The 27,755-nt window shown below is 44.1% G+C and overlaps 1 protein-coding gene across 5 annotated transcripts in view; it reads left to right on the top strand.

Moving 5' to 3' along the window:
- Positions 1 to 27,755, top strand: part of LOC127000431 (teneurin-a-like) — a 382,877-nt gene that overhangs the window by 129,782 nt on the left and 225,340 nt on the right. For all 5 annotated transcript variants that reach the window (XM_050864152.1, XM_050864150.1, XM_050864149.1 and 2 more), the window contains one exon: positions 16,640 to 16,843. In XM_050864152.1, the coding sequence (XP_050720109.1) occupies positions 16,640 to 16,843 (204 nt within the window). The remainder of the gene's footprint in view (positions 1 to 16,639; positions 16,844 to 27,755) is intronic.

Here is a 27,755-nt window from a genome sequence, read left to right as displayed (position 1 = left end):
GAGAGATGAGAGATAAGGTAAGAAGGATGTAAAAGGAGAAGAAAAGGAATGAAATTGAGGAAGAATGAGAGAGAGAGAGAGAGAGAGAGAGAGAGAGAGAGAGAGAAGAGAGAGAGAGAGAGAGACAGAGAGAGAGAGAGAGAGAGAGAGAGAGAGAGAGAGAGAGAGAGAGAGAGCTAGGAACGGCGGGGGATAAAAACGGAAATCAAGAAAGGGAAATTGAAAAGAAATTGGCAGGATAGTGAGGGGGGGGGGGGGGGGGGCGGCGAGAGCCATACACGTGGAGACCAAAAAAAAAAAAGGGAAAAACGAAAATGGAAAAAAAATACTCGCCTATATTTTTTGCGTCGGGAAATAATTGACAAAATGTATAAGCGATTGGAAGGCTTTGGCCGCTCTGGAAGTTTGATCGGATATTATTCCATTTATTTTTTCCTCCGTATATACAAGGGCTTGAGAGAGGGAGGGGAGTGAGGGACTGAGTGAAATGCTTTTGTAATCGAATTAGAAGCGTTTTATGAGGGTTATTTTGCGTGTTTTTGCAAAGGAATACAAAGGAAGGAACGCAGTAAATCATTTGATGGAGATAAAAAAAGAGTTGTGGAATTAGAAAGATGCAGAGCGATTTAGAGGTTTGGCTCTTGGTCAGAATAAATAGAAAGGAAAAGATAGAAGATTAAGGAGTAACCTACAAATATAAATACTTTAAAAAAAACTTATTGATAGTGATATAATTATAGATAGATAGATAGATAGATTGATAGATAAGTGATGAATAGAGGGATAGTTAAGTACATAGGTAGATAGGTAGAGAGATGTTAGAGGAATATAAGTGAACACGTACCAAACTTGTTTATTCTTTGTTAATCAAGGCATTCTACAATTTTTTCGAGTGCAATTCAGAGCCACCCCAGAAAACTACCTCCCTACTTTTGTTTTCCTTTTTCTCTTCCTTTTTTCTTCGCCAGTGAAACGATCCACACACACACACACACACACACACACACACACACACACACACACACACACACACACACACACACACACACACACACTACCACAAGTTCGCACATTACAAACACTCTCCAACACACATTCACGGTAAATTTACAAACCTACCGATACCTTTTTTACATTGGACAACCCAGGTACTAATTACACGACCATCCCGGAGACACTGACACAGGTATGAGGAGGAGGAGGTGGGAGGGGGAAGAGGGGAAAAGGAGAAGAAAGTGCCGCGTAAAGCCTCCCACCCTCAGATAGTTTCCATGATTTTCCCCGCGTAGTGTAAATTAAGTTTTGGCTGAGGCGGCGCGGCTCCTCTCGTCTGGCGGCGGCGGCGGCGAGAACACGGCCAACTTTGATAATATTTGGGCGGAATTTTCCCGGGAGTAATTTTTGATTCAAGGGAAGATGATGAAACATAAATATTGTCCGGTGGGCGAAGGCAAGTGTAAAAGTTGATGAAATATGCTGATGGCTCCCTCGCAGAAGGACAGAGGAAAGAAGGTGAGGGAGGGAAGGGAAGGGAGGGATGGGTAGGGAGGGACGTGGTTAAAAGGGAAGAGAAGCAGAGGAGGGTTGGAAAGAAAGATTGGAGGTTTAAGAGAGAGGATAAATAAAGGTGTGGAAGGAGAAAAAGAAGGAAAGAAGGAAGGATATTGAAGTTGTTTAAGGAAGGAAGGGAACCAGAGGAGGGTCGAAAAGGGAGAATGGAGGTTTAAGAAAGAGGATAAATAAAGGTGTGGAAGGAGAAAAAAAGGAAGGAAGGAAGGATAGTCAAGTTTCGTTTTCTCCTTCCTTCCCTTATTTTCACCATTCTTTCCTTCCATCATCCTTTCTTTCCTCTCATCCATACTTGCTCCTACATCCTTCCTCTTTTTCCCTCCTTTCTTCCCCCCTTCCCACCTTCCTTCTCCTTCTCCTTCCTTCCCTCATTTTTACCATTCTTTCCTTGTATCATTCTTTCTCCTACATCCTTTCTCGTTTTCCCTCCTTTCTTCCCTCCTTCCCACCTTCGTTCTCTCCTATCCTTCCTTCCCATCTTCCACTCATCCTTCATTCCCACCTACCCTTCCTCCCGTATGCTGTCCTTCTCTCCTTCCTTTCTTCTCCCTCTCTCTCTCTCCCTCCCGGTCCTGCAAAACAATACAAAGCCTAAGATTCCGGCGTGATCCTCAAGCGCCCTCCGCAGGATCACTTTACGCACTCACCGATCGCTGCGTCGCCTTCCTCCAGAGACAAGAGCGAATCCACCCATAGATTAGTTACCCTCCCTCCTCCTCCTCCTCCTCCTCCTCCTCCTCCTCCTCCTGTATCTCCTTTTGTTGTTCTGTCTCTTCTTACTCCTACTTCTCGTCTTCCTCCTCTTCCTCCTCCTTCATCTCCTCTTGTTCCTTCTCGTTTCTTCTCGCCTTACTCTTCCACCTCCTCCTCCTCCTCTACCTTCCCTTTCTTCATCTCCTTTTGCTGCTCCTTCTCTCCTTCCATACCGTCCCCTTCCTCGTCTTTTTCCTCCATCTCCTCTTTGTTATTCCTTCTCTATTTGCTCCTCTTCCTCTTCCTTCTCTTCTGACGCTAAATACTTATTCTTCTCTCTCTTCTCTTGCTCCTCTGTTTCTCCTTTCATCTCCTCCTCCTCCTCCTCCTCCTCTCTGTATACTTTCTTTTCCTCCTCTTCTTTCTCCTCCTCATGCTCCTCTGTCTCTCCTTCCATCTCTCCCTCTTCCTTCTCTTCTTCCTCCATCTCCTTTTGCTACTCTGTTTCTCCTTCTGTCTCCTCCTCCTCCTTCTCCTCCATCATCTCCTCCTCCTCCTTCTCCTCCTCTGCAAACTACATCAAGGGGTTCAGACTCCCCTGCTATAGTGTTGGATCCTCTCAGGTGTCTTTAGTAACTGGAGGCCCGGACTTCAGGTGGGTTCCAGGTGCATATGATTTGTCTTACCTGCCGCTTTGATGCTCTGCTCGCTGCGGCTACTTTGTTATTGTTTATATTTTTTTTCTCTTGGTGTAGTCAGTTTGGCTTCCGAGGGTTCTCATAAAGTGGTTTAAGTCATGTTAGGTGGAGTTGGTAGTAGTGGTATTAGTTGTTGTGAAAGAGGAGGAGGAGGAGGAGAGAAGATGAGGAGGAAGGCGAGGAGGAGGAGGAGGAGGAAAAGGAAGAAGACGAAGACGAGGAAGAGAAGGAGGAGGAGGTAGAAGGAAGAAGAGGATGCAGAAAGATGAGGAGGTAGAAGGAAGAAGAGGATGTAGAAAGATGAGGAGAAGGGGAAAGAAAATGAGGAAGAAGGAAAAGGAGGAGGAGGAAAAGGTCAAAAGAAGAGGAGGAGGAGGAGGAGGCATAAAGAGGAATAAGAGGAGAAAGAAGAGAAGAAGTAGGAGGAAAATAAAAGGGAAGAATAAGTTGAATCAGTTTTATCAGCACGACCATGAGAGAGAGAGAGAGAGAGAGAGAGAGAGAGAGAGAGAGAGAGAGAGAGAGAGAGAGAGAGAGAGAGAGAGAGAGAGAGAGAGAGAGAGAGAGAGAGAGAGAGAGAGAGAGAGAGAGAGAGAGAGAGAGAGAGAGAGAGAGAGAGAGAGAGAGAATGGTAGTGGCAATGGCGGTGATGGTGACGGCAGTGAACAGACTTTCGCCAAAAAATCCATCGGCTGCTCAGTACAAGTTCGGCATTTTACACGGCGTGATTTGGCGACGCAAGCTTAAAGGTGAGCGTCGCAGGGAGGAGGTGGAGCGGCAGGTGGTGGTGGTGGTGGTAGTAGTGGGACAAGATAAGAGTGGTTGTAGTAGTGGTGGTGGTGTTGGTGATGGTTGTGGTGGTGATGATGGGAGAAAGTATTGGTGGTGGTGGTAGTAGATGGACAAGAGAGAAGTGGTTGTGATAGTGGTGGTGGTGGTGGTGATGGTGGTGATGGTAGTGGTGGGACAAGATAAGAGTGGTTGTAGTAGTGGTGGTGATGTTGGTGATGGTCGTGGTGGGAGAAAGTATTGGTTGTGGTGGTGGTAGTTGGACAAGATAGCAATGGTTGTGGTAGTGGTGGCTGTGGCTGTGGTGTTGACGGTAGTTGTGGGAGGTAGAGAAGGAGGTGGTGTTTTTCTCTCTTCCAACCTGTCTACTTACCTACCAACCTACTTATCAATCTTACCTTACCTTACCTTACCTACCTTCATTCATTCATTCCCTTCTTACCTTCCTGCCACCTACCTACCTGTCCTTACCTATCTACCTTCCCAATTAACTACTCTTCTATCCAGCCTGCCTACCTTACTCTGCCTCCGGTCACTTGTTATTCACGTATTGGAAAGGGTAATAAGGGGTCCAGAGGCTCACAGGTGGAAGGGTCGTAATCACAGGTAGGTTGGTACATAAATAGAAAGTGGTACAAAGAGATATAAAGAAGTAGATCAATAGAGAAATACATGTGTTCTCTGTGAAATATATTGATGATACCTGGATATATTTAGAGAGAAAGAGAGATAGATAGAGACTGAGATATTTGCAAAGAGAGGGAGAAAATTATTGTATATTATAAGGTGCTTGAAATAATTGCTCTGTTGATGAATTTAGTTGATAGTTGATGTAATTTTGGTTCATTTATAGAGTCTCATAGTTATTGATAGATAAGATGGAGATGTTAAGGATAGGTAAAGAAAGATAGGTAATGCTGAAAGATAAACTGAGAGTGATAGGTAATTCTGAAAGATAGATAAAGATAGGTCAAGATAGATTGTTGGTGCTGAGATGTTAAAGATAGATAAAAAAAGATAGATAAAGAAAGGTGAAGTTTAAAGATACGTGAAGAAAGGTTTATGATGCTGAAAGTTGCATAGAGGAAGATAGTACGAAAAAAATGTGATGCTGGAAGATAGGAAAAGATAGTTAGTGATGTAAGATAAAGATAGGCGATGCTGATAGATAGATAGATAGAGAAAGATAGGTAGATATGTGCCCCCCTTCTCTCTCTCTCTCTCTCTCTCTCTCTGTCTATCTTTACCTCAACTTTTCATTCTCTTTCACTCGGATTTTCCACTTAAACACTTTTATCTCCCTCGTGGTCAGCTGTTCATGTTTTCCGCGTCCATTTCCAGCGTTTTCAGCACCCAGTTAAGCATTACACATTTTGCTCTTGTCTGTCTCTCTCTCCCTCTCTCTACCCACCACATTTATTTTCGGTGGAGGGGGGCGGTGGAGGGATGGGGGGAAGGGAGGGAGGGAGGGAGGGAGCCACAAGCAGATCATATGTTTTCAAGTTTTTTTCATTAATCTTTTTTACCCCTTCCCTTCCCTTCCTCTCTCCCGCTCTTGTTTATATTCTTTTGTGTTCTGCCTTCTAAAATATTGATGGTAGTAGTTTTTTTGTTTTTGTTTTATTCAGGGTGTGTGTGTGTGTGTGTGTGTGTGTGTGTGTGTGTGTGTGTGTGTGTGTGTGTGTGTGTGTGTGTGTGTGTGTGTACATTTGTTGTTGCTGCTGCCTTATTTTTTTTTTTTTGTTATTATTTTCAGGTTTTTATTCGACTTATCAATCCCACCTTCTTGCTATTTTCCGTTAGAACGTCTATTTTTTTCCCTCCCTCTCTTTCTCTCCAACCTGTTCCCCTCACCCACTCTCTCTCCTCCTCACTCAACATGCTCATCCCAACAAGTGCTCAGCGGAGAGGGGAGGAAAGAGGGGACGGGGAGAGAGAGAGGGAGAGAGGAGAGAAGGGGAGGAGGCAAAGAGAGAGGAGAGAAGAATAAGGGAAAGTGGCGAGGATTGGTAGGGAGAAATAGGGTTTTGGTGGAGGATATGAGGGCCGAAAATAGGGGAAAACAGAAAGAATGAGAGAGAGAGAGAGAGAGAGAGAGAGAGAGAGAGAGAGAGAGAGAGAGAGAGAGAGAGAGAGGGAAGGGGTATAAAGCCACCAAAGGGGAAACTTAGCCCTGGGGAATAGTGGAATAACAAGGGAGGGGGAGGAGATAACTAAAACACAGGGCTGAGGGGAATTGAGGGGAAGAGGGATGCGAGAGGCGAGGGACGAGGGGATGAGGGGACAAAACCGAGGGGAAAAATGGGAAGTAAAACAAAATTGAAAAGTGGGAAAAAAGACACACACACACACACACACACACAGAGAGAGAGAGAGAGAGAGAGAGAGAGAGAGAGAGAGAGAGAGAGAGAGAGAGAGAGAGAGAGAGAGAGAGAGAGAGAGAGAGAGAGAGAGAGAGAGAGAGAGAGAGAGAGAACGGCTAAATCGAGGGGAAGGGGCGACACAAGCTGAGGGGAGGAAAGGGGAGAGGGGAGAAGCAACTTATTGACCCGAAACACAACCCACCGGAACACTGCAACACTCGCAACACCCATTAACACCCTGTAACACATTCTAACTACATAACGAGAGCCCGCAACACTGGGACACGATTTAACCTTTTTCAACACTCTTAAACACAGTAAAACACATTTTAACACTCTTTAACCATCTAGAACACGTTGTAACACTCGCAACACCCATTAACATCCTCTAACACATTCTAATACCACACAACGAAAACCTGCAACACTTCAACTCGCTAGCACACTCTGTAATACGATTTAATTCAATTCATCACTTTAGAACATATCAAAGCACAGAAGAACATATTTTTAACTCTGAAATACACACTGCAACAAAATCCAACACTCTTTAATCCCATAGAACACAATCAAACACCTTATTATATCTTCTAATCCTGCTAAACTTACACACACAGACATTTCATCACTCTCCAACGCAAAGAAACACATTACAACACTCTTAGAACACTGTAACAACAACACTCCTTAATCCCATAGAACACATTTGAACACCTTCTTATGGCCACTTAATCCGATTCAACTTCCACACCAAGACGCAGAAAGTTATCCGAACTCACCTCCCTTCTCCAATCCTCCCTCTACCTTCCAGCCTCCTCGTACACCTGGAGACTCCTTGATCACAGGTAGACCTGGCTGCCGCTCACCTGGCCAACCCCGCTACTTAAGGTGCTCCAGAGGGGAGAAGGTCGCCCCGACAGTCAGGTCTCCGGGTTCGGCCTTTCTTTTTCGCTTTCCTTCAGTTCCTATTTATGCGATGGAAGTGACTAAGCGTGTTTTGGGGAGGCTTTTGAGAGGAGGATGAGTGGGATGCTTGTGTGGGGGATGGGGAGGTGGGGGTGTGTGTGTGTGTGTGTGTGTGTGTGTGTGTGTGTGTGTGTGTGTGTGTGTGTGTGTGTGTGTGTGTGTGTGTGTGTGTGTGTGTTTGTCATCCTTCATTCCACCAGTTTTAACTTTTCCTTCTCATCCATTTCGTTCCCCTCCTCCTTCACCTCCTTTTGCTTTTACTCTCCCTCTTCCTCTTCCTCTCTCCCTCCTCCTCGTCCTTCTTCCGCCATAAAGGAGAGTGAAGGGTTCGGGAAAAGGATGAAGGCAAGGGACTGACGCAAGGATGATGAGAAGAACTGAGCAGAAGAAAAAAGCTGCAAAAGGGGCTGAAGGGAAGGAAGAGGCATCTGCTTGAAGGGGCTGAGATTAAGCTGCGAAGGGGAAGAAAGACGTAAGGTACTAAGAAGAAAAGATAAGAACCATGGAAGGAGCTAAGGGAGGGAAAGGACTGAGTGTGAGGAGGAAAGGAGTTACTGTGAATGAGTAAGGAAGGATAAAAGGACCAAGAGAAGAGCTAAGGGAAGAATAGAACCTCGTAAGGGAAGGAAAAGAGGAAGGAACTGAGAAGGATCATGGAAAATGCTAAACGAGGAAAAGGACTTCATAGGGGTGAGGAAAGGAGTTCTTGTGAATGAGTAAGGAAGGAAAAAAGGACCGAGAGAAGAGCTAAGGGAAGAATAGAACATCGTAAGGGAAGGAAAAGAGGAAGGAACTGAGAAGGATCTTGGAAAATGCTAAACGAGGAAAAGGACTTCATAGGGGTGAGGAAAAGAGTTATTGTGAATGAGTAAGGAAGGAAAAAAGGACCGAGAAAAGAGCTAAGGGAAGAATAGAACATCGTAAGGGAAAGAAAGGAGGAAGGAACTTAGACGAGAAGGATCATGGAAATTGATAAAGGAGGGAAATAACTTCATAGGGGTGAGGAAATGAGTTACTGTGAATGACTAAGGAAGCACTTTGAAACACTCGAAACACTTTGAAATACTTTATTATTATACTTACTCATGTGACATTGCAAAGGAGAAGAAGGATGACGGAAAGGGGCTAAAGAAGAAAAGGGACTGCGGTGAATGGGTCTAAAGGGGCTGGTCGGGGGCTTGTAGGTGTTTATGCCATTGGGTTGAGTTTAAGTTAGAGGCTGTTGAAGAGGACTTAGGAAAGGGCTGGGGGGCTGTGAGGGGCTGCCGGGATGCGAGGGGAGAGGGGGATGAGGATGGGTCTCATTCCTTAAAATATGCACATTCTCCCAGGGGTGAAATTATCATACCTCGCCACCACACACACACACACACACACACACACACACACACACTAGGGAGCAGTTATAAGTCTTCACGACCTCCTTGCCTCCTCCTCCTCCTCCTCCTCCTCCTCCTCCTCCTCGTCCCACATGCTCATTATATCTTACCTGGAAGTTGCATTTTTTCTCCCACGCATCTTTTTTTTTTCTTCTTATATATACACGTCTTCCTTTTTCTTCTTTTTCTTCTTTTCTTCTTCTTCTTCTGTCGTACGTTCATATTTTTCTTTTGTTTTCCTTTTTATTATTGTTTTCCTGTCGTCCTCCTCTTACGCTGCCATGATTCCTTTGTTTTTTTTCTTATATGTATTGATTCTCTCTCTCTCTTTAAAAGTACATCACGTCACACACTCTCTGCCTATTTAAAATTCTCGAGGTTTTGAACAACTGTGATGCATACTAAGAGAGAGAGAGAGAGAGAGAGAGAGAGAGAGAGAGAGAGAGAGAGAGAGAGAGAGAGAGAGAGAGAGAGAGAGAGAGAGAGAGAGAGAGAGAGAGAGAGAGAGAGAGAGAGAGAGAGAGATTAATGTTTACATATTGATTGATAGATTAGCATTAATAAAGACAAATTGATGTACATGGAAGACTACATTGACGCTGAATAGATAGATAGATAGATAGAAATGGACATAGATAGACGCACAGAGAGAGAGAGAGAGAGAGAGAGAGAGAGAGAGAGAGAGAGAGAGAGAGAGAGAGAGAGAGAGAGAGAGAGAGAGAGAGAGAGAGAGAGAGAGAGAGAGAGAGAGAGCGGAGGGGAAGCTAAACCAAGTGAATTGACAACAGTGGCAAAGAGGGAGGGAGAGAGAAAAAAAAGAGAGAGAGGGGAAGAGAGAGAGAGCGCCCGGGAGAGAAAAGAGAAACAGTGTGGGTACTGGAGGGAGGGAGAGAGAGCGGAAGAGAGGGAGGGAAAGAGAGAAAGAGGGAGAGAAAAAGAGGGATCGGCTCGGGGTTGGGTCTCTCCTTCACACCCCCTCCAATAAGGTTCATGGAAGGGTGACATTAGTATAGGTTTTCCGCCTCTACTCTCGCGCCTTGACGGTCCGCGCTCCCTCATCGCAGTTAATTCCGAAGCCAATTCCTGGGAGATTATTGCATTATCTACACCCCACGCCCGCCACGCCGCGCTCCTGGCTATAATGAAAGAATGAATTCCACTTCCACGGGGGAGAAAAAAATGTAACAATAAATATATATGATTCGCCGAGAGAGAGAGAGAGAGAGAGAGAGAGAGAGAGAGAGAGAGAGAGAGAGAGAGAGAGAGAGAGAGAGAGAGAGAGAGAGAGAGAGAGAGAGAGAGAGAGAGAGAGAGAGAGAGAGAGAGAGAGAGAGAGAGAGAGAGAGAGAGAGAGAGAGAGAGAGAGAGAAAGGGGGATGGGGGGTTGGAAGTAGAAAGTTTTAAGTATTTAAGCCTCCCCATGTCTCTCTCTCTCTCTCTCTCTCATGATTATCCTCCTCCTCCTCCTTCTCCTTCGCCTCCTCCTCTTAATCCATGTCCCGTATCTTGCTTTCAATCTCTTTATAAATTATCTCTTTTTTCCTCTCTTCCCCTCTTCGTGTATTACTGTCACTTATTAATTCTTTTCCCCTCTCTCCTTCACCCCTTCCTCTGTAATCCCTTCGTCTCCTTCCCTTCCCCTTCCCTTCCATTATCTTCCTGTACATTCCCCCTTCATGCCTCAAGTTAAATCCCCTATTTCCCTTCTACTCCTAAAACCCTTCCCTCCTTTCCTCCCTCCTCCCTTTCTTCCATATCATCTCTCTCCTCCATATCTTCCTTTCTCTCCATATTGTCCCTTCTTCATGTCCTCCTTCCTCTCTCCTCCATCTCTTCCCTTCTTACTTTCCTACCTGCCTCCTTTTCTCTCTTCCATATCCCTCCCTCCTCTTATCTTCTCTCTCCCTTCTCTCTTTCATTTCCTCTTCTCCTCCATGTCCTCCCTTCTTCCTTTCCTACCTTACTCCTCCTCTCTCTCTCTCTCATATCCCTCCCTCCTCTTCTCTATTCTCTCCCTCCTCTATTCCATTTCCTCCTCATCTTCTTTTCCATATCCTCCCTCTCCCCTCCTCCCTCCCTCCTTTCCTCCATTTTCTTCTCTCCGTCCCTCCATCAGTCTCTCGAGATTTGTGTTAGGAGAAGCATCGAGTAATATCACTTTCACTTTCCTCCACCTTTGTTCAGAGGGAGGGAAGGAGGGAGAGAAGTGGAGAGATGGGAGGAAAGTAGAAACGAAGATGAGGGAGGTACGGATGAATGAAGTTGAGGAAAGAGAAAGATAGATATATGAAGGGAGTATATAAATGAGGAGAGAGAAAAAAGAAAAGGGAGGAGGGAAATAAGGATGAAGGAGAAAAAGAGAAGGAAGAAAGGGAGGTAAGAATGTAACGGGGAAAGGGAAGTAGAGAAAGGGTGAAAGGGAAAGGGAGGGATAAAAAGTAGAGGAGGGTGAGTGAGCGAGGGAGAAAGAAGGAAAAGAAGGAAGGAAGAAAGAAAGGGAAAGGAAGGGGTGAAGAGAAAAGATGAAGGTAAGAAAGAGGGAGGGTGCGAGTTAGGTTCATCTGGTTCATCTCCTCCTCCTCCTCCTCCTCCTCCTCCTCCCCCCCTCTTTGTTGTTGTTTATGTTGCTATTATTTCGTGGATTTAAATATCTTTTCCCCGGAATTTACTTGCAATGGAATTTCTGTTTTGAAGTAAGCCATGGGGGGAGGGCGGTGTGTGTGTGCGTGTGTGTGTGTGTGTGTATGTGTGTGTGTGTGTGTGTGTGTGTGTGTGTGTGTGTTATTCATGCACCCCAAGTTCGAACCCAATAAATAAATAAATAAATATGAATAGTGTAAATAATAACAGATCACCCGAATGCCATTAATAAACAGGTACATAACGGGTAAATAAAGACAACAATAAATAAATAGATAAATAAATGAATAAATAAGTAAAGAGTAATGCTAAATGTAGAGTCAGTGGGGGACATAACGAACGGCCGATATTATTAAAATGTTGCTGCGTGTATGAAACGTGTTTTTGTTACGTTTTTTTTTTTTAATTTCTTTTATTCTCTGGGCCTAGTTAGTGTTCATTTATTTATTTTGTTATTTTATTTATTTTATTTTGTTCTGTACTCTTTCACGAGGTCTAATTGTTTGTGTGTGTGTGTGTGCCGTGTTGTTTATTTTTTGTGATTATTTGTCTTGTTATTTTTTTGTATTCGTATTTTTCTTTATTTTTGTATTCCTACTCTTGCCTTCTTTACATTATTTTTTCATCCTTATTTGATTTCTTAACCAATCTCTCTTTCTCTCTCATCTATCTCTTTGCTTCTCTTCCCTTCTTTACTAGCTTCTGATCCCTTCCTCCCTTCTTTATCTGTGTAACTCTCTCTCTCCTCTCTTTTTAGTTACATTCACTCCTCTCTTCTTCTTTACAATATTTTTTTTTATCCCTATTTGATTCCTTAACCCCTGTCTCTTTCTCTCTCATTTATCCCTTTCCTCCTCTTCCCTTCTTTACGACCTTCTGTTCCCTTCCTCCTTTCTTTATGTAATTCTCTCTTTCCTCTCTTTTTATTTACATTCTGTCCTTTTCTCTTATTTACTCCACTCTATTCCCTTCCTTCTTTCCTTACCTCTGAATCTCTCCCTTTCCTCTTTCGTTAGTATCTTTCTCTTCACTCCCGTTTCCTTCCTTACCTGCCTCTTCCTTTCCTTCTTTCTTTATTAATGTAACTATCTTTCCTCTTTCTTCAGTATTATCTTTCTCTTCATTCCTTATTTTTGTTCCCTTCTTTTCCCTTCTTTTCCCTTCTTTTCCCTTTTCCCTTCTTTTTCCCTTCTTTTTCCGCTCCTTTTCCTTTTTTCTGTGTTTCCTTTTTCTCGTCTTTTCTTCTCCACTCTTTCCCCTTTTTCCATCTTTCCCCGTCTCTTTTCCCCTCTTTCCCCGTCACATTCCCTTCTTTTTCCATCTTTCCCCGTCTCTTTTCCTCTCTTTCCCCGTCATATTCCCCTCTTTTACAATATTTTCCCTTCTTTTTCCCTCTTTCCCCGTCACTTTCCCTTTTTTTCCATCTTCTCCCGTTTCTTATTCCTTCATCTCCCGTTTCTCTTTCATTCCCTCTTTCCTTCCCTTTGTTTTAATCCATTTCTCTTCCTCCAATAGCCTTCTCTTTGCTCTTCCACCCTCTCCATGTCGCTCTCACCCCCTGTATCGTCTTTCCTCTTCCCTCCCTCCCTCCTGCACCTCCTATCCCTTCCCTCCCTCCCGCCATCTCTTACCTCCACAACGAGCCATGTCAATTTCATCATCTGGGACATAGACTTTAGGAGATTCTTTTCTTTCGATCCAGCTTTGTTTCTTTTATTTTGGCTGTGTAGATGGTGGGGGTAGGGGGGTTGTAGAAGGGTGTGGGGGGGGAAGGGGCTTTTTTTGCGTGTGTGTGTGTGTGTGTGTGTGTGTGTGTGTGTGTGTGTGTGTGTGTCGACCTTTGCAACACATAGACTTCAGTGCTGTTTTTATTTTATTTTTTCGTTTTTTTTTTTTTCGTATTTTTCAACGTGAATTTGCCAGAGAAAGAAAAGAAGAGAGGAAAGAAGAGAAGAGCGAAGAGAAAAGAGGAAAAGCTAACAGGGAATAAGAAAAGCAAAAAAGGGAGGAAGGAGAATAGCTAAAAAGGAGGAGGGGGGGAGGTGCAAGACCTGAGGAAAAAGGAAATGGGAAGAGAAGAATAGTTAAGAGGGAGGAGGAAGAAAAGCAAAAAGGAGGAAGAACAGCAGAAGGAAGAACGGGGAAAAGAAAGGAAGGATAACAGCAACAGGAAGAGCGAAAAAGGGACAAAAAGGGAGGAAAAAGAACAGGGAAAGGAAGGATGGGGAAAAGAAAGGAAGGAAAACAGTAACAGCAAGAAAGAAAAAGAACAAAAAGGGAGGAAAAAGAACAGCAAAAGGAAGAACGGGGAAAAGAAAGGAAGGATAACAGCAACAGCACGAGAGAGAAAGGACTAAAAGGGAGGAAGAAGAACAACAAAAAAGGGAGAGGAAAAAGGAGGAGGAAGCATAAGATCAAATAAAAAAAAATCGAAAAAATAAAGTCAAACGCCTCATTTTTTTTTCGCATTTTTATAAGACTAGCAAAGAAAAGGAGGAAAAAGAAACCCGAAAAAACGAGAGAAGAAAAACGAGAAAGAAGAACAAACAAGACGGCAGCAGTAAAAAAAAATACACCCCCCAAAAGTAGTTAAGACCCGGCCCATCGCGTATTTAATTTTTATTCTATTTAAAAGGCCACGCGACGCAGTAAATATCCTGAGATTTATTCTGAAACACGCGACGAAGCACTGTCTTAAATGTGCGAAGAGAGAGAGAGAGAGAGAGAGAGAGAGAGAGAGAGAGAGAGATCTGGTAAGTTGTCAGATAGCCAGTGCAGCTTACAAGGAAGAGGAGGAGGAGGAAGATGAGGAGGAGGAGGAGGAGGAGGAGGATGTTCAACTCGGAAAAGAGGCTGATGAGGAGAGAGAAGAAGACGGAGAGAGGAAGAACAAGAGGAGGAGGAGGAGGAGGATAAATCGTGAGACAAACAGTGCCGGTAGCCGAGCAAATGCAACGCTGGAGGAAAGAAATGAGGAGAAGAAGAGGAGGAGGAGGAGGAGGAGGAGGAGGAGGAGGAGGGAGTCAGGGAAGAGATATACGTCACTGGTCTCCTCCTCCCCCTCCTACCCCTCATCTTCTTTCTCCTCTTCCGCCTTTCGTATTTTCGTTTCTCTTCTTTAACTTTTTCTATTTATTGTTTGTTATGTAGAATATTCGTCCTCCCTTCTTCCTCTGTTTATTCTTTTTTTTTCTCCATCTCTTTATTTTTCCTCCTTTCCCTCCTTTTCTCTATACTGACTTTTTTCCCTTATCTTCTCTTCCGTCATTCCCTTTTGGTTTATTCTCTCTCATTACCTTTATTTTTATCTATCTATCATTTCATTCTCCTCCTCTAGCCTACGTTTCTCATTTCCTCTTTTCCCTCTCTTCCTCTTCTCTTTATTTTTCCTCCTTTCCCTTCTTTTCTCTTTACTGACTTCTTTTCCTTCTGTCTTCTCTTCCGTCATTCCGTTTTGCTTTTTTCCCTCTCATTCCCTTTATTTTTATCTATCTGTCATTTCATTCTCCTCCTCTAGCTTACGTTTCTCATTCCCTCTTTTCCCTCTTTTCCTCTTCTCTTCCATTCTTCAATTCTTCCTTCCATCCTTCCTTTCATCCATCATTCCTTTCCTGACTTCTCTCCTCTCTTTCCTCTCCCCTTCTAGTTCTCTCCTTTACATAGTTAGTGCCTCACCTCCCTCGTTCCTCCTCCTACTCTTTCCCTTTCTTCCTCCCTTCCGACCCGTCATCCATTTTCGTCTTTTTCCTTCATAACTCGTTTCGTATGACGTCATTGTCACGGCAGTTCCGTCCCCTTCGTTTTAATTGAATTTGCTTTATCTTTTACGTGTTCCCCTCCTTCCCTTTATCATTGTTCTGGCCCCCTTTTCCGCTCTCCCCTCCCACAGGAAACCTCTCCGTGTAGTTGCAGCCAGTACGCACGGAGGAGGTGGTGGTGGTGGTGGTGGGGAGGGGAGGATGAAGGAGGAAGGGAGATTAGCTAAAGGAAGGGTGATTATACAAGGAAGGGGAGGGAGTGTAACTGTCCAACATTGATTATTTCTGTGCCGTGGTGAGTCATTTGTTGCTGTGTCTTTTTTATCAATAGTTGCTTCGTAATTGCCAATGAGTTACAAGTTGAATGTTTAGAGTGACGATAGTTTTGACGCACCTGGCCTAAGATTGTACTGTGTTTTCTGGTAGTAACTCGTATGAAACTTGCACGAGTATATATATTTTCCTCTTAATGGCCAATGAGTTACAAGTTGAATATTTAAAGAGACAACAATTTTGACGCACCTGGATTAAGATTGTACTGTGCTCTGTGGCGGTACCTCGTATGAAGCTTGCTTTAGTATATGGTCGATATTATAAGACACCTTCGCTTCTCACATCAGGTATTTATAAAGGTCAAAGAGAGGATCAGTCGGGTTTTAATGAGTGTTTCTTTAGGTTCACGGTACAGAAGGAAGGTCACACTACCACTAGGGTCATAAAACTACCCCTGGAAATGCCCAAAACTCCTACGAAAGCCTTGGCAAATATGTGAACTTGGGCGACGAAATGTTTAGTAATACGGCCCTATATATTTTCCTTGTAATGGCCAATGAGTTACAAGTTGAATATTTAGAGTGGCAACAATTTTGACGCACCTGGGTTAAGATTGTACTGTGTTTTGTAGCGGTAACTCGTATGAAACTTCCACTAGTATTAATATTTAGGAAACCAACAGACTTTTAATCTAAACGGGACAGCAAACTCGATCTCAGTAAACAAAGAACACCTTCATCTCAGTGCCATCTCTTTCATATACAAGACTATTTTTTGTGTGTTTAAATATATTCCGCGAAACTTCTTTGTATTGTATTGTAATTTCCACCACCGAGAAACTAAACCAACAGTGTGGTAAGAAGAAATTTTGTGTCATGTTAAATTTCACTTCCAGCAGCCAGAACCAACACTTAATTATTTACCTGTTATTTTCACGGATTAGTTTCCCCTACATGAAGTTTATTGTGTGTTATATTGGCTTACACAACTACCAAGCACCCCACATGTCTGTCCTCCTGAAACATACACCTTTACCTGTTCCTTTCATACCTGAGCCTTAATTACAAACATTCAACAACTAACATACACCTTACCTGAAATTATTATACCGTGCTGGCTTATACGACCCCAGGAACGTCTTTACTTGTCTGTATCCTAATTCAACACATATATTTACCTGTTCCTTCCATTCCTAATCCATAATTCTAAACATTCTAAATAACTAACACCTTACTTGAAATTATTATGCCATGGCAGCTTACACGACCCCAAAACTGCCTTTACCTGTCTGTATCCTCATTAAACACACATTTACCTGTTTCCCTCGCATCAGTTGGTTGGCTAAAGAAGCTTCGGATTATGAAAAAAAAGACTGACCATGTTCTACTAATATTGTTGTAAGGAAACTCTTGCATGTAATTATGATCGTATATAATAAGTGTTGCAAATGTTTCCTCTCGCACATCAGTCTAAACTTTCTCATGTTAATTAAATTGTTTGTGTTGTTTCAGACGCGGCCGGGACCCCGCCAGACCCCGCCCCCCCTGAGGTGCCCATCCGCGGCCCCTCGCACCACCACCCCCTCCTGGCGGCCAACAGGCGGGTGGGGGGCCTCTCCGCCAACAGCACCAACCCCCCCGTGGCGCCCCCCACCCCCCACTACCCGGACCACCACCCGGACGACACCTACCAGCAGCCCAATTTCCTCTCGCAAGGTACGCAGGAGTCTGTCATGTGAAGTTGTCTCCTACACACACACACACACACACACACACAAACACAGCTTTACTTTATATTAACACAGCACCACTAACACAGCTCCACTAACACAGCTCCACTAACACAGCTCTCTTCCACTACACACCTCTGCTTCACTACCACAGTTCTCCACTAACAAGCTCTAACACAATTCTTCTACATTAATATTGTTCTCCGCCTCTAACACAGCACAACAACCTTCTCTTCTATTAACACGGCTTTCCCTTACTAACACAAACTTTCTTCCACTAACACAGCTTCCCTCTATTAACATAGCTCTCCACCACTAACAGCTCTCGTCACCCTACTAACCTTTCCCTACCACAAGTTACCTCTATTAATTAACACGGCTCTCCGCTACTCCCTTCACGCCGCGCTGCCCACGCACACTCAACAAGCACCAACGCAGCCTTCAAATACACAAACTCACCCTACATTAACACACCCTCAAAAACATCACTCTCCACACACACTCGCCAAGCACTAACAGCAGACACTCACTAAGCCTTCTCAGTCTTCACGCACCGCCCACACACACTCACCGCCCACACACACTCACCAAGCACTAACACCACACTCTCCACTGTTTACTTAACTTTATTTATTTACTTTTGTTATTTACTTTATCATGTCTTACGTTTCTTATTTCCAGGGTTTTCAAATGCGTGTAATGCTTAAGGTGATGTTCTTGTGTGTTCTAAGGAAGTGTCCATTATTTTTTTTTATTTAAACGGCTCAACACTTTATGATGCCAAAACCCTATTCACAACAACTAGGGCTGTCTAGGGCAGAAAACTCACCCGCTTCACCTTTTTTTATGTATTTATTAAAGAAAACAACAAATTCTTGTAAGAGACACGTCATACACTTACTCGGAACTTGTTAAGAGCCGAGTCTCGTTTGACAAAAAAAAAGTAAATAATTAAACTTGAAGATGAAAAGAAAATCATGTTTTACGCCAAGATAAACTTTCCTGCGACTCTAAAGAAATGAACAACAAAGCAACCTCTCAAAAAGATAAAGCGTTATATAATTTCGAGCCTAAAAAGAAGTTAAGAAAAATGTCAAGAAAGAGAAGAAACTGGAGGAGAGGGAGAGGGAGGCAGAGAGAGGCTGAAACTGCGTAGCCCCCTCTCACTCCCTCTCCTTCCCACCTCTCTCTCTCCTCCCTCCCTCCCTCCCTTGCCGCCAAAGTTGTGACAGGTCTAAGCAAAGTTTTGGCGCGGAGGGTTGCGGCTGACGGAACACCTTGCGATTGTGTTAGGCGCTCGCAAAAACCCGAACCTTGCCGTGTCATATTGCAGCAGAGAGAGAGAGAGAGAGAGAGAGAGAGAGAGAGAGAGAGAGAGAGAGAGAGAGAGAGAGAGAGAGAGAGAGAGAGAGAGAGAGAGAGAGAGAGAGAGAGAGAGAGAGAGAGAGAGAGAGAGAGAGAGAGAGAGAGAGAGAGTTTGTATGTTCCGGTCATGAATGTAAGTGTTTCGGGTGTAGTGCAAAGGACGAAGAGAAGATGTAGGAAAATGAAACCGCGAAGGTGACCAATTCTGAGTGTGAGAGTGAGAGAGAAAGTAAGAGTAAGAGTGAGGGTGTGAGTGTCCGTGTCATGAACGTAAGTCTTCCGGGAGCAATGCAGAGGACAAAGAAAAGATGGAGGAGGAAAAGGAAGCCACGGAGACCAAAACTGAAAGAGAGAGGGAGAATGAGAGTATGGGAGAGAGTGTGTGTGTGTGTGTCCGTGTCATGAACGTTAGTCTTCCGGGAGCAATGCAGAGGACAAAGGAAATAGGAAGGAAAAGGAAGCCACGGAGACCAAAACTGAAAGAGAGAGGGAGAAGGAGAGTATGAGAGAGAGTGTGTGTGTGTGTGTGTCTGTGTCATGACCGTAAGTCTTTGGGTGCAATACAGACGACAAAGAGGAGATGAAGAAGGAAAAGGAAGCCAGGGAGACCAAAACTGAAAGAGAGAAGGAGAGTATGGGAGAGAGAGAGTGTGTGTGTGTGTGTGTGTGTGTGTGTGTGTGTGTGTGTGTGTGTGTGTGTGTGTGTGAGTGTCTGTGTCATGAACGTAAGTCTTTGGGTGCAATGCAGAGGACAAAGAGAAGATGGAGGAGGAAAAGGAAACCGCGAAGGAGACCAAAACGAAACCCGGGAAAGGCGGCGACGGAAGGAAGCGAGACGAGAGACACAAGCACAAGAAGAAGGCGGACCGAGGCAGCAAGAAGGTCGAAAACAGGTCCAGCCAGACGTCCGATTTAGACCTCACCAAACTCCCCGAACTGGCGCCGCTCATCTCCTCCGATCCCGCCCAAAACCTCAACTCCCTAGAAGCGGAAACCCAAAAAAACGAAGACGACGGAAAGCCACAATCCAAATCGAGTTCCGAACCCACAAAAGGATCGGAGTCTACCCCAAAAGGATCGGACTCTACCGCAAAAGGATCGGATTCTACTACGGCGGATCAAGGCAAAGGGTTCAAAAGCAGGTCTATATTCGACTACAAACCGAACCCAGTCAGGAACGTTGCAGCCTCGGACCCTGTCCTCTGCAAAGCGTCGACATCCAAGCCCAGTGAAGTCTCTAAGGGATTAAGGAGTTCAGAGGGGGAGAGGCAAAAGACACAGGCTTCAAAGAGGGCAAGTGACGCCTCCCTCCACTCGGTCGTCACCTCGGGGGCTTCAGGCAGGACAAAACAAGACACCTGCCAGCCCAGCACCTCCAGAGACGATACAGGTAACGAAGGGCGTCCAGGTGTGTGTAGGTTGGCAAAAAGGTACATAGATGAACCTCCCCGCTTGAAACAAAAAATCGCATAGAAGTGGTTTAAATTGCGTATATTTGGTGCTTTTTTATTTGTATTTACGAGTGCAGTATTTTTTTTTTTCGTATCTCCTTTGTATATTTTTTCCCGTATATATTTTTCCTTAGTATTTTTTAGAGCTGTATTTAAAGGTTTCTCTTACGTTGAACATATATAAAGAAAGGGGTAAGAGAGAGAGAGAGAGAGAGAGAGAGAGAGAGAGAGAGAGAGAGAGAGAGAGAGAGAGAGAGAGAGAGAGAGAGAGAGAGAGAGAGAGAGAGAGATTGTTTTTAGAGCGTGTCGATACCACATTCATGCACTCCGAATGCCTGACACACACACACACACACACACACACACACACACACACACACACACACACACACACACACACACACACACACACACACGCTCCCCCCCCCTCCCACACACATACAGAAAGGGTAGGAGAAAAAAACTATAAAGAACTGAACTCCCCGCAGAGAGAGAGCTAGAAAAAATGTATACGTATAGCTTGGGTGGAAAGAAAGGGAAAGAGGGAAGGGAAAAAAAGGGAAAAATCTGAAATTCCAATAGCAGGGCGTCGCTTGAGGGAGTATTTGTATTCAGAATGTTCAGGGCACGAAAGGGACGCATGACTAAAGCCTCCACTGACACTCCTCCTCCTCCTCCTCATCCTCCTCCTCCTCCTCCTCCTCCTCCCCCTCCTTCTGGAACCTCAACTCTCCTCCTCTTCCTCCTACTCAAACCTCAGCACTTTACTTTCTTCCATCTACTCTTTCACAAACACTCTCATTTACCTCCACCTCCTCCTCCTCCTCCTCCTCTCTCTTTTTGTTCTTCTTCTTCTTCTTCTTCTTCTTCTTCTTCTTCTTCTTCTTCTTCTTCTTCTTCTTCTTCTTCTTCTTCTTCTTTATCCTCCTCCTCCTCCAACCTCAACACTTCACTTACTTTTACTCACCCACAAATACCATCACCTACCTCCTCCTCCTCCTTCATCTCCTTTTCTTCCTCCCCCTTTTCGTCTTTCCCCCTCCTCACCTTCAATCCCTCCTCCTTTTCTTCTCCATCGCACACACTTTCCCCATCGCACCTAACTTTTATCCCCAATTAAGCAGCGTATGTTGTGTCATGTATATTCCATTACCGTCTAACCCTCGCATTTGCATACCGAGCGTCCTTTATGCTCCTGCTCATTTAATCATCTCCTTCCCCTTCGCCTCGCCCTCGCTCGCTCCTGCTTTGTCTCGCGCTGGCCGTCCGCTCCGCAGTCTGATCAAATATTAATAAGCGCACCAATCCTCTTATGCTCCGGAGACGCGACCACCTGCGTGTATTTTTGGCCTTCGCGCCCCTCTGTAATGAGTGCATGGCGGCTGGACACGAGGAAGCAGCTGCAGGAGGAGGAGGAGGAGAAGCAGTAGGAGAAAGAGGAGAAGGAGGAGGAGGAGTATGCAGGAAAGGAAGAAGCGAGCAAGGTAGAGTTTGAAGAGACGTAAGAGAGTGGAGAAGCAGCAGTAGGAGGAGAAAAGAAGGGAGAGGAGCAGGAAAAGTATGAAGAGAAGGTATAGAAGAAAGGTATAGGAGCAAAAGGAAGAGTAGGAAGTGGTTGATTGTAGGATAGAGAGGAAGAAGAAAGAGACGGAGGAGGAGGAGAAGGAAGAGCTTAAAGGTAAGGACAAGACTAGACAGAAGTTAAAACACAGAAGAAAGAAGAATAGGAAGAGACGCAAGATTAGTGCTTCCTGGAAGGATTGGGAGGAGAAGAAGGAGGAAGAAGAAGAAAAGGAGGAGGAGAAGCAAACCTAGGAGAGTCGGCAGCAGAAAGTCTTAACAAATAACGAGACTACCTGCATATTTTTTTTTTTTTTTACTTTTTCAACTATTTCCACATCCAAAGAAGGAGGACAAAAAGGCAGAAGCGAAGACAACCATCCAGTCTAACACCCCCCAAATTAATAGGGGGAAAAAGGGGAGATAATGAGGAGATATTGGAGATAAAGAGGAAAGAGTAATGCGTTGAGAGGCCGTGTGGAGAGAGTGAGGGAGAGAGGAAAAGTGTGTCCAGCCCGGGGAGAGAAAAAGAGAAAGAGAGCGAGAGAGAGTGAGCGAGGACTATGAGGTAATAAAGCTAAAATGGGTACACGAGGAGGGTTGGAAAGAAAATGGGAAATGGAGAGGATAAATAAGGATAAATAGGGAGCTTTTAAGAGAGGAGGAGGAGGAGGAGAAGAGAGGAAGAGGCCGATGGGAGGAAGGGGAAAAAATAGTGTTTAGAGAGCATTAGGGAGAGAGGGGTCATGTTGAGAGAGAGAGAGAGAGAGAGAGAGAGAGAGAGAGAGAGAGAGAGAGAGAGAGAGAGAGAGAGAGAACTAGAAATAGAATGAAAGAAAGAAGAAGATAAATAACGAGAAAAGAAGAAAGAAAACAACGAGAAAGAATGAAAAAAAGAAAAAAGGATATATGAATATAAAAGTGAGAGAAAGAAAGACAAAAAACAAAGAAAAATAAAAAAAGAAACAAACAAAGGAAAGAAAGAAAAAAAGAAAGAAAAGAGAGAGAGAGAGAGAGAGAGATGGAATTAAGTGACCTCGTATCTTTCTTCCTATAATATATGTCACGTAAATTTAATAAAAGCCTTAAAGTTGAAAGGAATGAAAACCGTCAAATCCTGTCCATATTGCCGTATTCATCTCTGCCATTAGTGTAACAATTCCTTAGCTCCGTTTTCTTCATCATATTTGCGAGAGAAAGCTATTTATTCACTTGTTTATTTATTATTTATTTATCTATTTATTTATTTTATGTATTTTTTGTTGTATCAAGAAGTCGCATTAGTAGAAGGATGAGGAACGGAGGAATACTGACGCAGCAACTCTCTCTCTCTCTCTCTCTCTCTCTCTCTCTCTCTCTCTCTCTCTCTCTCTCTCTCTCTCTCTCTCTCTCTCTCTCTCTCTCTCTCTCTCTCTCTCTCTCTCTCTCTCTCTCTCTCTCTCTCTCTCTCTCTCTCTCCAAAAGAAAAGATTATAACGATGAAAAGCAATGAAAAGTCCACCGAACACTTCTTTTACGACCCCGAAATATACCCTTAATGGCTGTCCCGGAAAAAATGAGAGTCAGGGAGCAGAAGGACGACGAGGAAATCCCTTCAGAAACAACTCGTAGCTAAGGACTCCCGAAGCGCTGCCGAAATACTGAAGGACTTGCTCGTATTTCTCTCTCTCGCCTAATTCCTCCTGACACAACTCGCGCCTCAAGTCATCGATTTCTTAAGCTTGAGGTGGATTGAGGAGGTTCGAGCGGTAATCTGCTTGGTGTTGATCCGGTTTGAGAAAGAGTAAATTAACTGTCATTTGTTACGCGATTAGGAGCAGCGGCGAGGACTAGAGAAGAGAAGATAAAGATTGATAAACCGTTGAGCGGGAGGTAGAGCTTTAAGAGTCAAAGAGCGATGTTTCGGTTATTATCTTCGGGTAAATATATATTGGAAGGGACAACTGGTGTGGCTAGGTATGGTTAGGTGGCCTTTAGAGTGGTGGTGTAGACAGGGTATGATTTGGTGTGGTTGGGTGTGGTTATAAGAGGAATGAACCTTACTTACAGAGGCATGTTCAAACTATTATGGCGGTTTTCCTCCCTCTTCCCTTCCTCTTTCCTCCTCCTTTCCTCCCTGTTATTCTCTTTAGCTTTTCTTATTTTTTGCATCTTTCCCTTTCTTTCTCCTCGTCTTCGTTCGTCGTCGTGGCAGTATGTGACTGTATGACTTTAAGAGAGTGCAGTGACTTGCTATGTTAACAGAATAGACTCGGTGTGACGCTGTAGTTGAGTGTAGCTATGTGGCCGAGAGACGAAAAGCATGTTAGTGTGACGTGGTGTGGCTATGTCTGGTTGTGTTGTTTAGAGACGGAGAATAGACTGGGTGTGACGTGGGTTAGATAGGTTTGGCTGTGTGAGGCAGGTCAGGCAGGGTGTGGCCGCGCAAGGGAGGCTGGGCGTTAGCTTGGCAGCCTCGTGTGTAAGGGACAGATGCAAGATTAAGCCTTTGATCCGCGGCACTTGTGAGGGGGCGGCACCCGATGAGGGGGGAAGAGAGAGGGGGAACTGTTATGGAGGAGGAATGGGAGTCCTGTAAGAGGGGAGGAATAGGGGGATCTACCTGGGGAGAAGAATGAGGTAGGAGAAGTAAATATACGGCGTTAGTTACACAGCCGCGGGGATGAGCGAGTCAGTCCCCCGCTGAAGAGGACTGGCGGAGCTCTGAAGTAAATGGAGTTTGGTAAATACACTCATGGTTTTGCGGCGCTGGGGGGTTGGGGGGCGAGGGGGACGGGGAACGTGTGGAAGAAGATATTCAAACGCTAACACAGATTCATATATACACCTGGCCATCTATCTATCTATGTTTTTTCATGTCAGAGCACCATCCTTCTGTGTGTGTGTGTGTGTGTGTGTGTAATTCACCTCTTGGTCTGCTGCGAGTCTCTCTCGGGTCAGCCAGCCGTTCCCCTACGGAAGAGCACAGAGCTCGTAGTACCGATCTTTGGGTAGGACTAAGACCACTCACACACAACACACCGCGACAACGAGGTCACAACTCCTTGCCTGACGTCGCGTACCTACCCACTGCTAGGTGAACAGGGGCTACACGTGAAAGAAGATAAACCCAACTTATCTTTACCCGGCCGGGGAATTGAACCCCGGTCCTTCTGGTTGTGAGCCAGACATTCTACCCCTGAGCTACCGGGCCGTGTGTGTGTGTGTGCGTGTGTGTGTGTGTGTGTGTGTGTGTCTACGTTGTTTCCTTCCTCTGTCCACTCATATCAGAGCATAACCCTTCCCTACACACACACACACACACACACACACACACACACACACACACACACACACACACACACACACACACACACACACACCTTGCGAGGGTCCTGGAGCGTGGCAACACCTGTTACTATCTCAGATTTACATATTCCGCAAATCTACCTGCGCGGGGCATGAATACGTTTCCGGAGCAGGAATAGATGTGATCCAAATGGCATACAATTACACACAAGGCGGACAGGACTCATGAGGGAGGAGGAGGTGGAGGAGGAGGGGAAAAGTAGGTAAATGTGTGTAGGGAAAGTGTAAAGGGAATGAAAAAAAATAGCTACTTTGTCTCTGTGAGTGAAGTGAAATCAAATATTTGAGGAAAATGAAAATAGAGAAGAGGAGGAGAAGGAGGTAGAAGTGCATAGGTAAAGGATAAAGGAATGAAGTAGAAAAACAAAGAAACTAGGTTTGTTTGTATATGTGAAAGACAATTTATTAAGTGCTGAAAAAAGCTCTAAAATTTACAACATTGACGAGTACAGTAAATAGAAAAAAAAAAAAAGAATATAGATAAAAAAGAAAAGTTAACTGGCTTACACTGGCTAGCAGAGTGAAAGGCGAAACGTAAAACTGAAAATATATGCATTGAAGAGAGGATGAGGACAAAGAGGAATATAAAAAATAAAAGAGGAGGGACAGAGGGTTGGAATGACAATGAAACGGGGAAAGGTGGACTAAGTTTGCGTCTGCGAGAGGAATGAAAAGGAGAATATAAAGCGGAAGGCATATCCATTCAAGAGAAGATTAGGACGAAAAGGAATATGAAAAAAAAGAGTAGACGAACAGAAGGTTGGACTGACAATCAAAGAGGGAAACGTTGACTAAGTTTGTGTCTACGAGAGGATTGAAAAGAAATATATAAAACGGAAGGCATATCCATTCAAGAGAAGATTCGGACGAAAAGGAATATGATAAAAGAGTAGACGAACAGAGGGTTGGAATGACAGTGAAACAGGAAAGGTTGACTAAATTTGCGTTTGCGAGAGGATTGAAAAAGAAAAGTATAAAATGAAAGGTATATCCATTCAGGAAAGGGTTAGGATGAAGAGAAGTGTGGAAACTTGATAGAGGAATATGGAATTTGAATGACAGTAATAAAGGGAAATCTAACTGGAGGATGGAAACGGTGCTGCCTCCTCTACTGTAAAAAAATAACGTTGGTAGTCTAAAATTACTATATGCAATTTGTCCGGTCAATGACGCGGATGAGTTTTTATGTGTATTTATTTATTCCGATCCTTCAGTATTCAGACATGTGTTTTAGCTCAATTCTGATTACATTTCGATTTTTTTTTTTTCTGGTTCACATTTCAGCTTTATATTTTATGTCATGTAGAGTTTCCTATGATCCGTTTTCGACCACATATATATTTTTTTAAGCCACTGAGAAGATATGACTTAGTTTTTTGCGTTCACTAAATCTAAACTCAAATTGGCCGTCCCTTTTTATTACGTGCCAGCCTATTGCGCCGGTAGCTTTCTTGAGGGGCCTGGATTGTAGTCGGCCCCAGCCTGTCAAGGCGCAGGCAAGTGTTTTATAGTGGCGCAATCTTTTCTTGGCTCATGCTGCCTCCCGGAGCTCGTTCTTGATCCACTTGGACGGTTTCCTCTAGAGTCCGGGTTGATGGGTGGTCTTCAGGACAGCATGTGGGTAGTCTTAACCCACTCGGCGGATTCGAACCCACGTCGTCCATCACGCGGTGAATGTGGGGCCTGCACGCTAACCACTCAACCACCGCCTACCCATAAAAATGTAATACTTTCACTTCCCCGTCACGCGATCTCGTTATACAGTTCAGAAAGACTTAGATACTTTGTTCACTAAATCTAAATTCATATAGGCAGTCCATATATACGTAATACTTTCAATTTTCCGTCACGTGATCTCGATGTACAGGTGATAATATCTACCTGACCATTCATTGCCAGAAAAAAGAGCCAATTCCATCCATCATCCTGCAAGGTCCTAACATAATACACACACAAGGTTTTTGCTTCACTGTACACAATATATAACAAATGCCAGGCTCTCTGTGACGTGTAATAATTATGTGACTGGCTGACTGTTTGGCCTGGAGCGCATAAATTCATGTTTATTGGTAGGTAGCGAGACAATAGATGTAATAGCAGCAATTTAACTTTTTATTTTTGTTGAGTTTGCCCTCTGACACACCTCTTGTATATTCACAGTGTTCAAAGCAGGTAAGCCAACCCTCAGGGGAGTTTTAATAATCCATCTCTCGGTGTTTAATTTTCGTGAATTTTGAGTTTTTTTTATATTTTTTTTATTTATCGTTTCTCTCGTGCATCTTTTGGCCATGTTTTGCTTGTTCTGCTTCTGTGCTGTGTGGCATTACTCGGCATCAACGCGTTGATGTTATGTTCTCACGTTTAAAGTCTTTTTCATTCTGTTCTAAAAGTATCTTGGTTCTCTGTCCCGTTTCTCTCTCTCTCTCTCTCTCTCTCTCTCTCTCTCTCTCTCTCTCTCTCTCTCTCTCTCTCTCTCTCTCTCTCTCTCTCTCTCTCTCTCTCTCTCTCGTACTTGCTTGCACTTTCATCTTTCTCTCCTCCTCCCTTCCTTTGTCCCTGTTTCGTTCCCCTTCCCTCCGCTTCTGCTGTACAAGACCTTTGCATTCTTCCTCCCTTCGTCCTTCTCTACTTCCCTCCTTCACTTCCCTCGCTATCTCAAAAGTCTTTCCCTCCTCGAACATTTCATCTTTTCTCTTCTCTTTTATTATATTATTTCCCTCTCCTCTCTTCGCTTACTTCTCTCCTCGCTCTCCTATCTACATACTGTTGAAGGTACCATTGCAAATCTCTCTCTCTCTCTCTCTCTCTCTCTCTCTCTCTCTCTCTCTCTCTCTCTCTCTCTCTCTCTCTCTCTCTCTCTCTCTCTCTCTCTCTCTCTCTCTCTCTCTCTCTCTCTCTCTCTCTCTCTCTCTCTCTCTCTCTCTCTCTCTCTCTCTCAAGCCCCTTATAGATAACTTAAATATAATTCTATGTCATATTATTACCAACTCTAAATTAAACCTCTTTTCTCATCTTGGCAATGATCACTTTACGTACATTCTCCTTCGTTTTTCGTTATGTGCTACTTGTTCGTTCGTTATATATCGGGTTTTATCATATTGTATCTTGCTATGTATTCATCCTTTCTCTTCTTCCTGCGCTTTCTATCCTGTCTTTCTTTCCTCTTTCCTATCT

This window comes from Eriocheir sinensis, chromosome 18, assembly GCF_024679095.1.
Source record: "Eriocheir sinensis breed Jianghai 21 chromosome 18, ASM2467909v1, whole genome shotgun sequence".
In the NCBI taxonomy this organism is placed as follows: domain Eukaryota; kingdom Metazoa; phylum Arthropoda; class Malacostraca; order Decapoda; family Varunidae; genus Eriocheir; species Eriocheir sinensis.
This window is presented reverse-complemented; position numbering and strand designations above follow the sequence as displayed.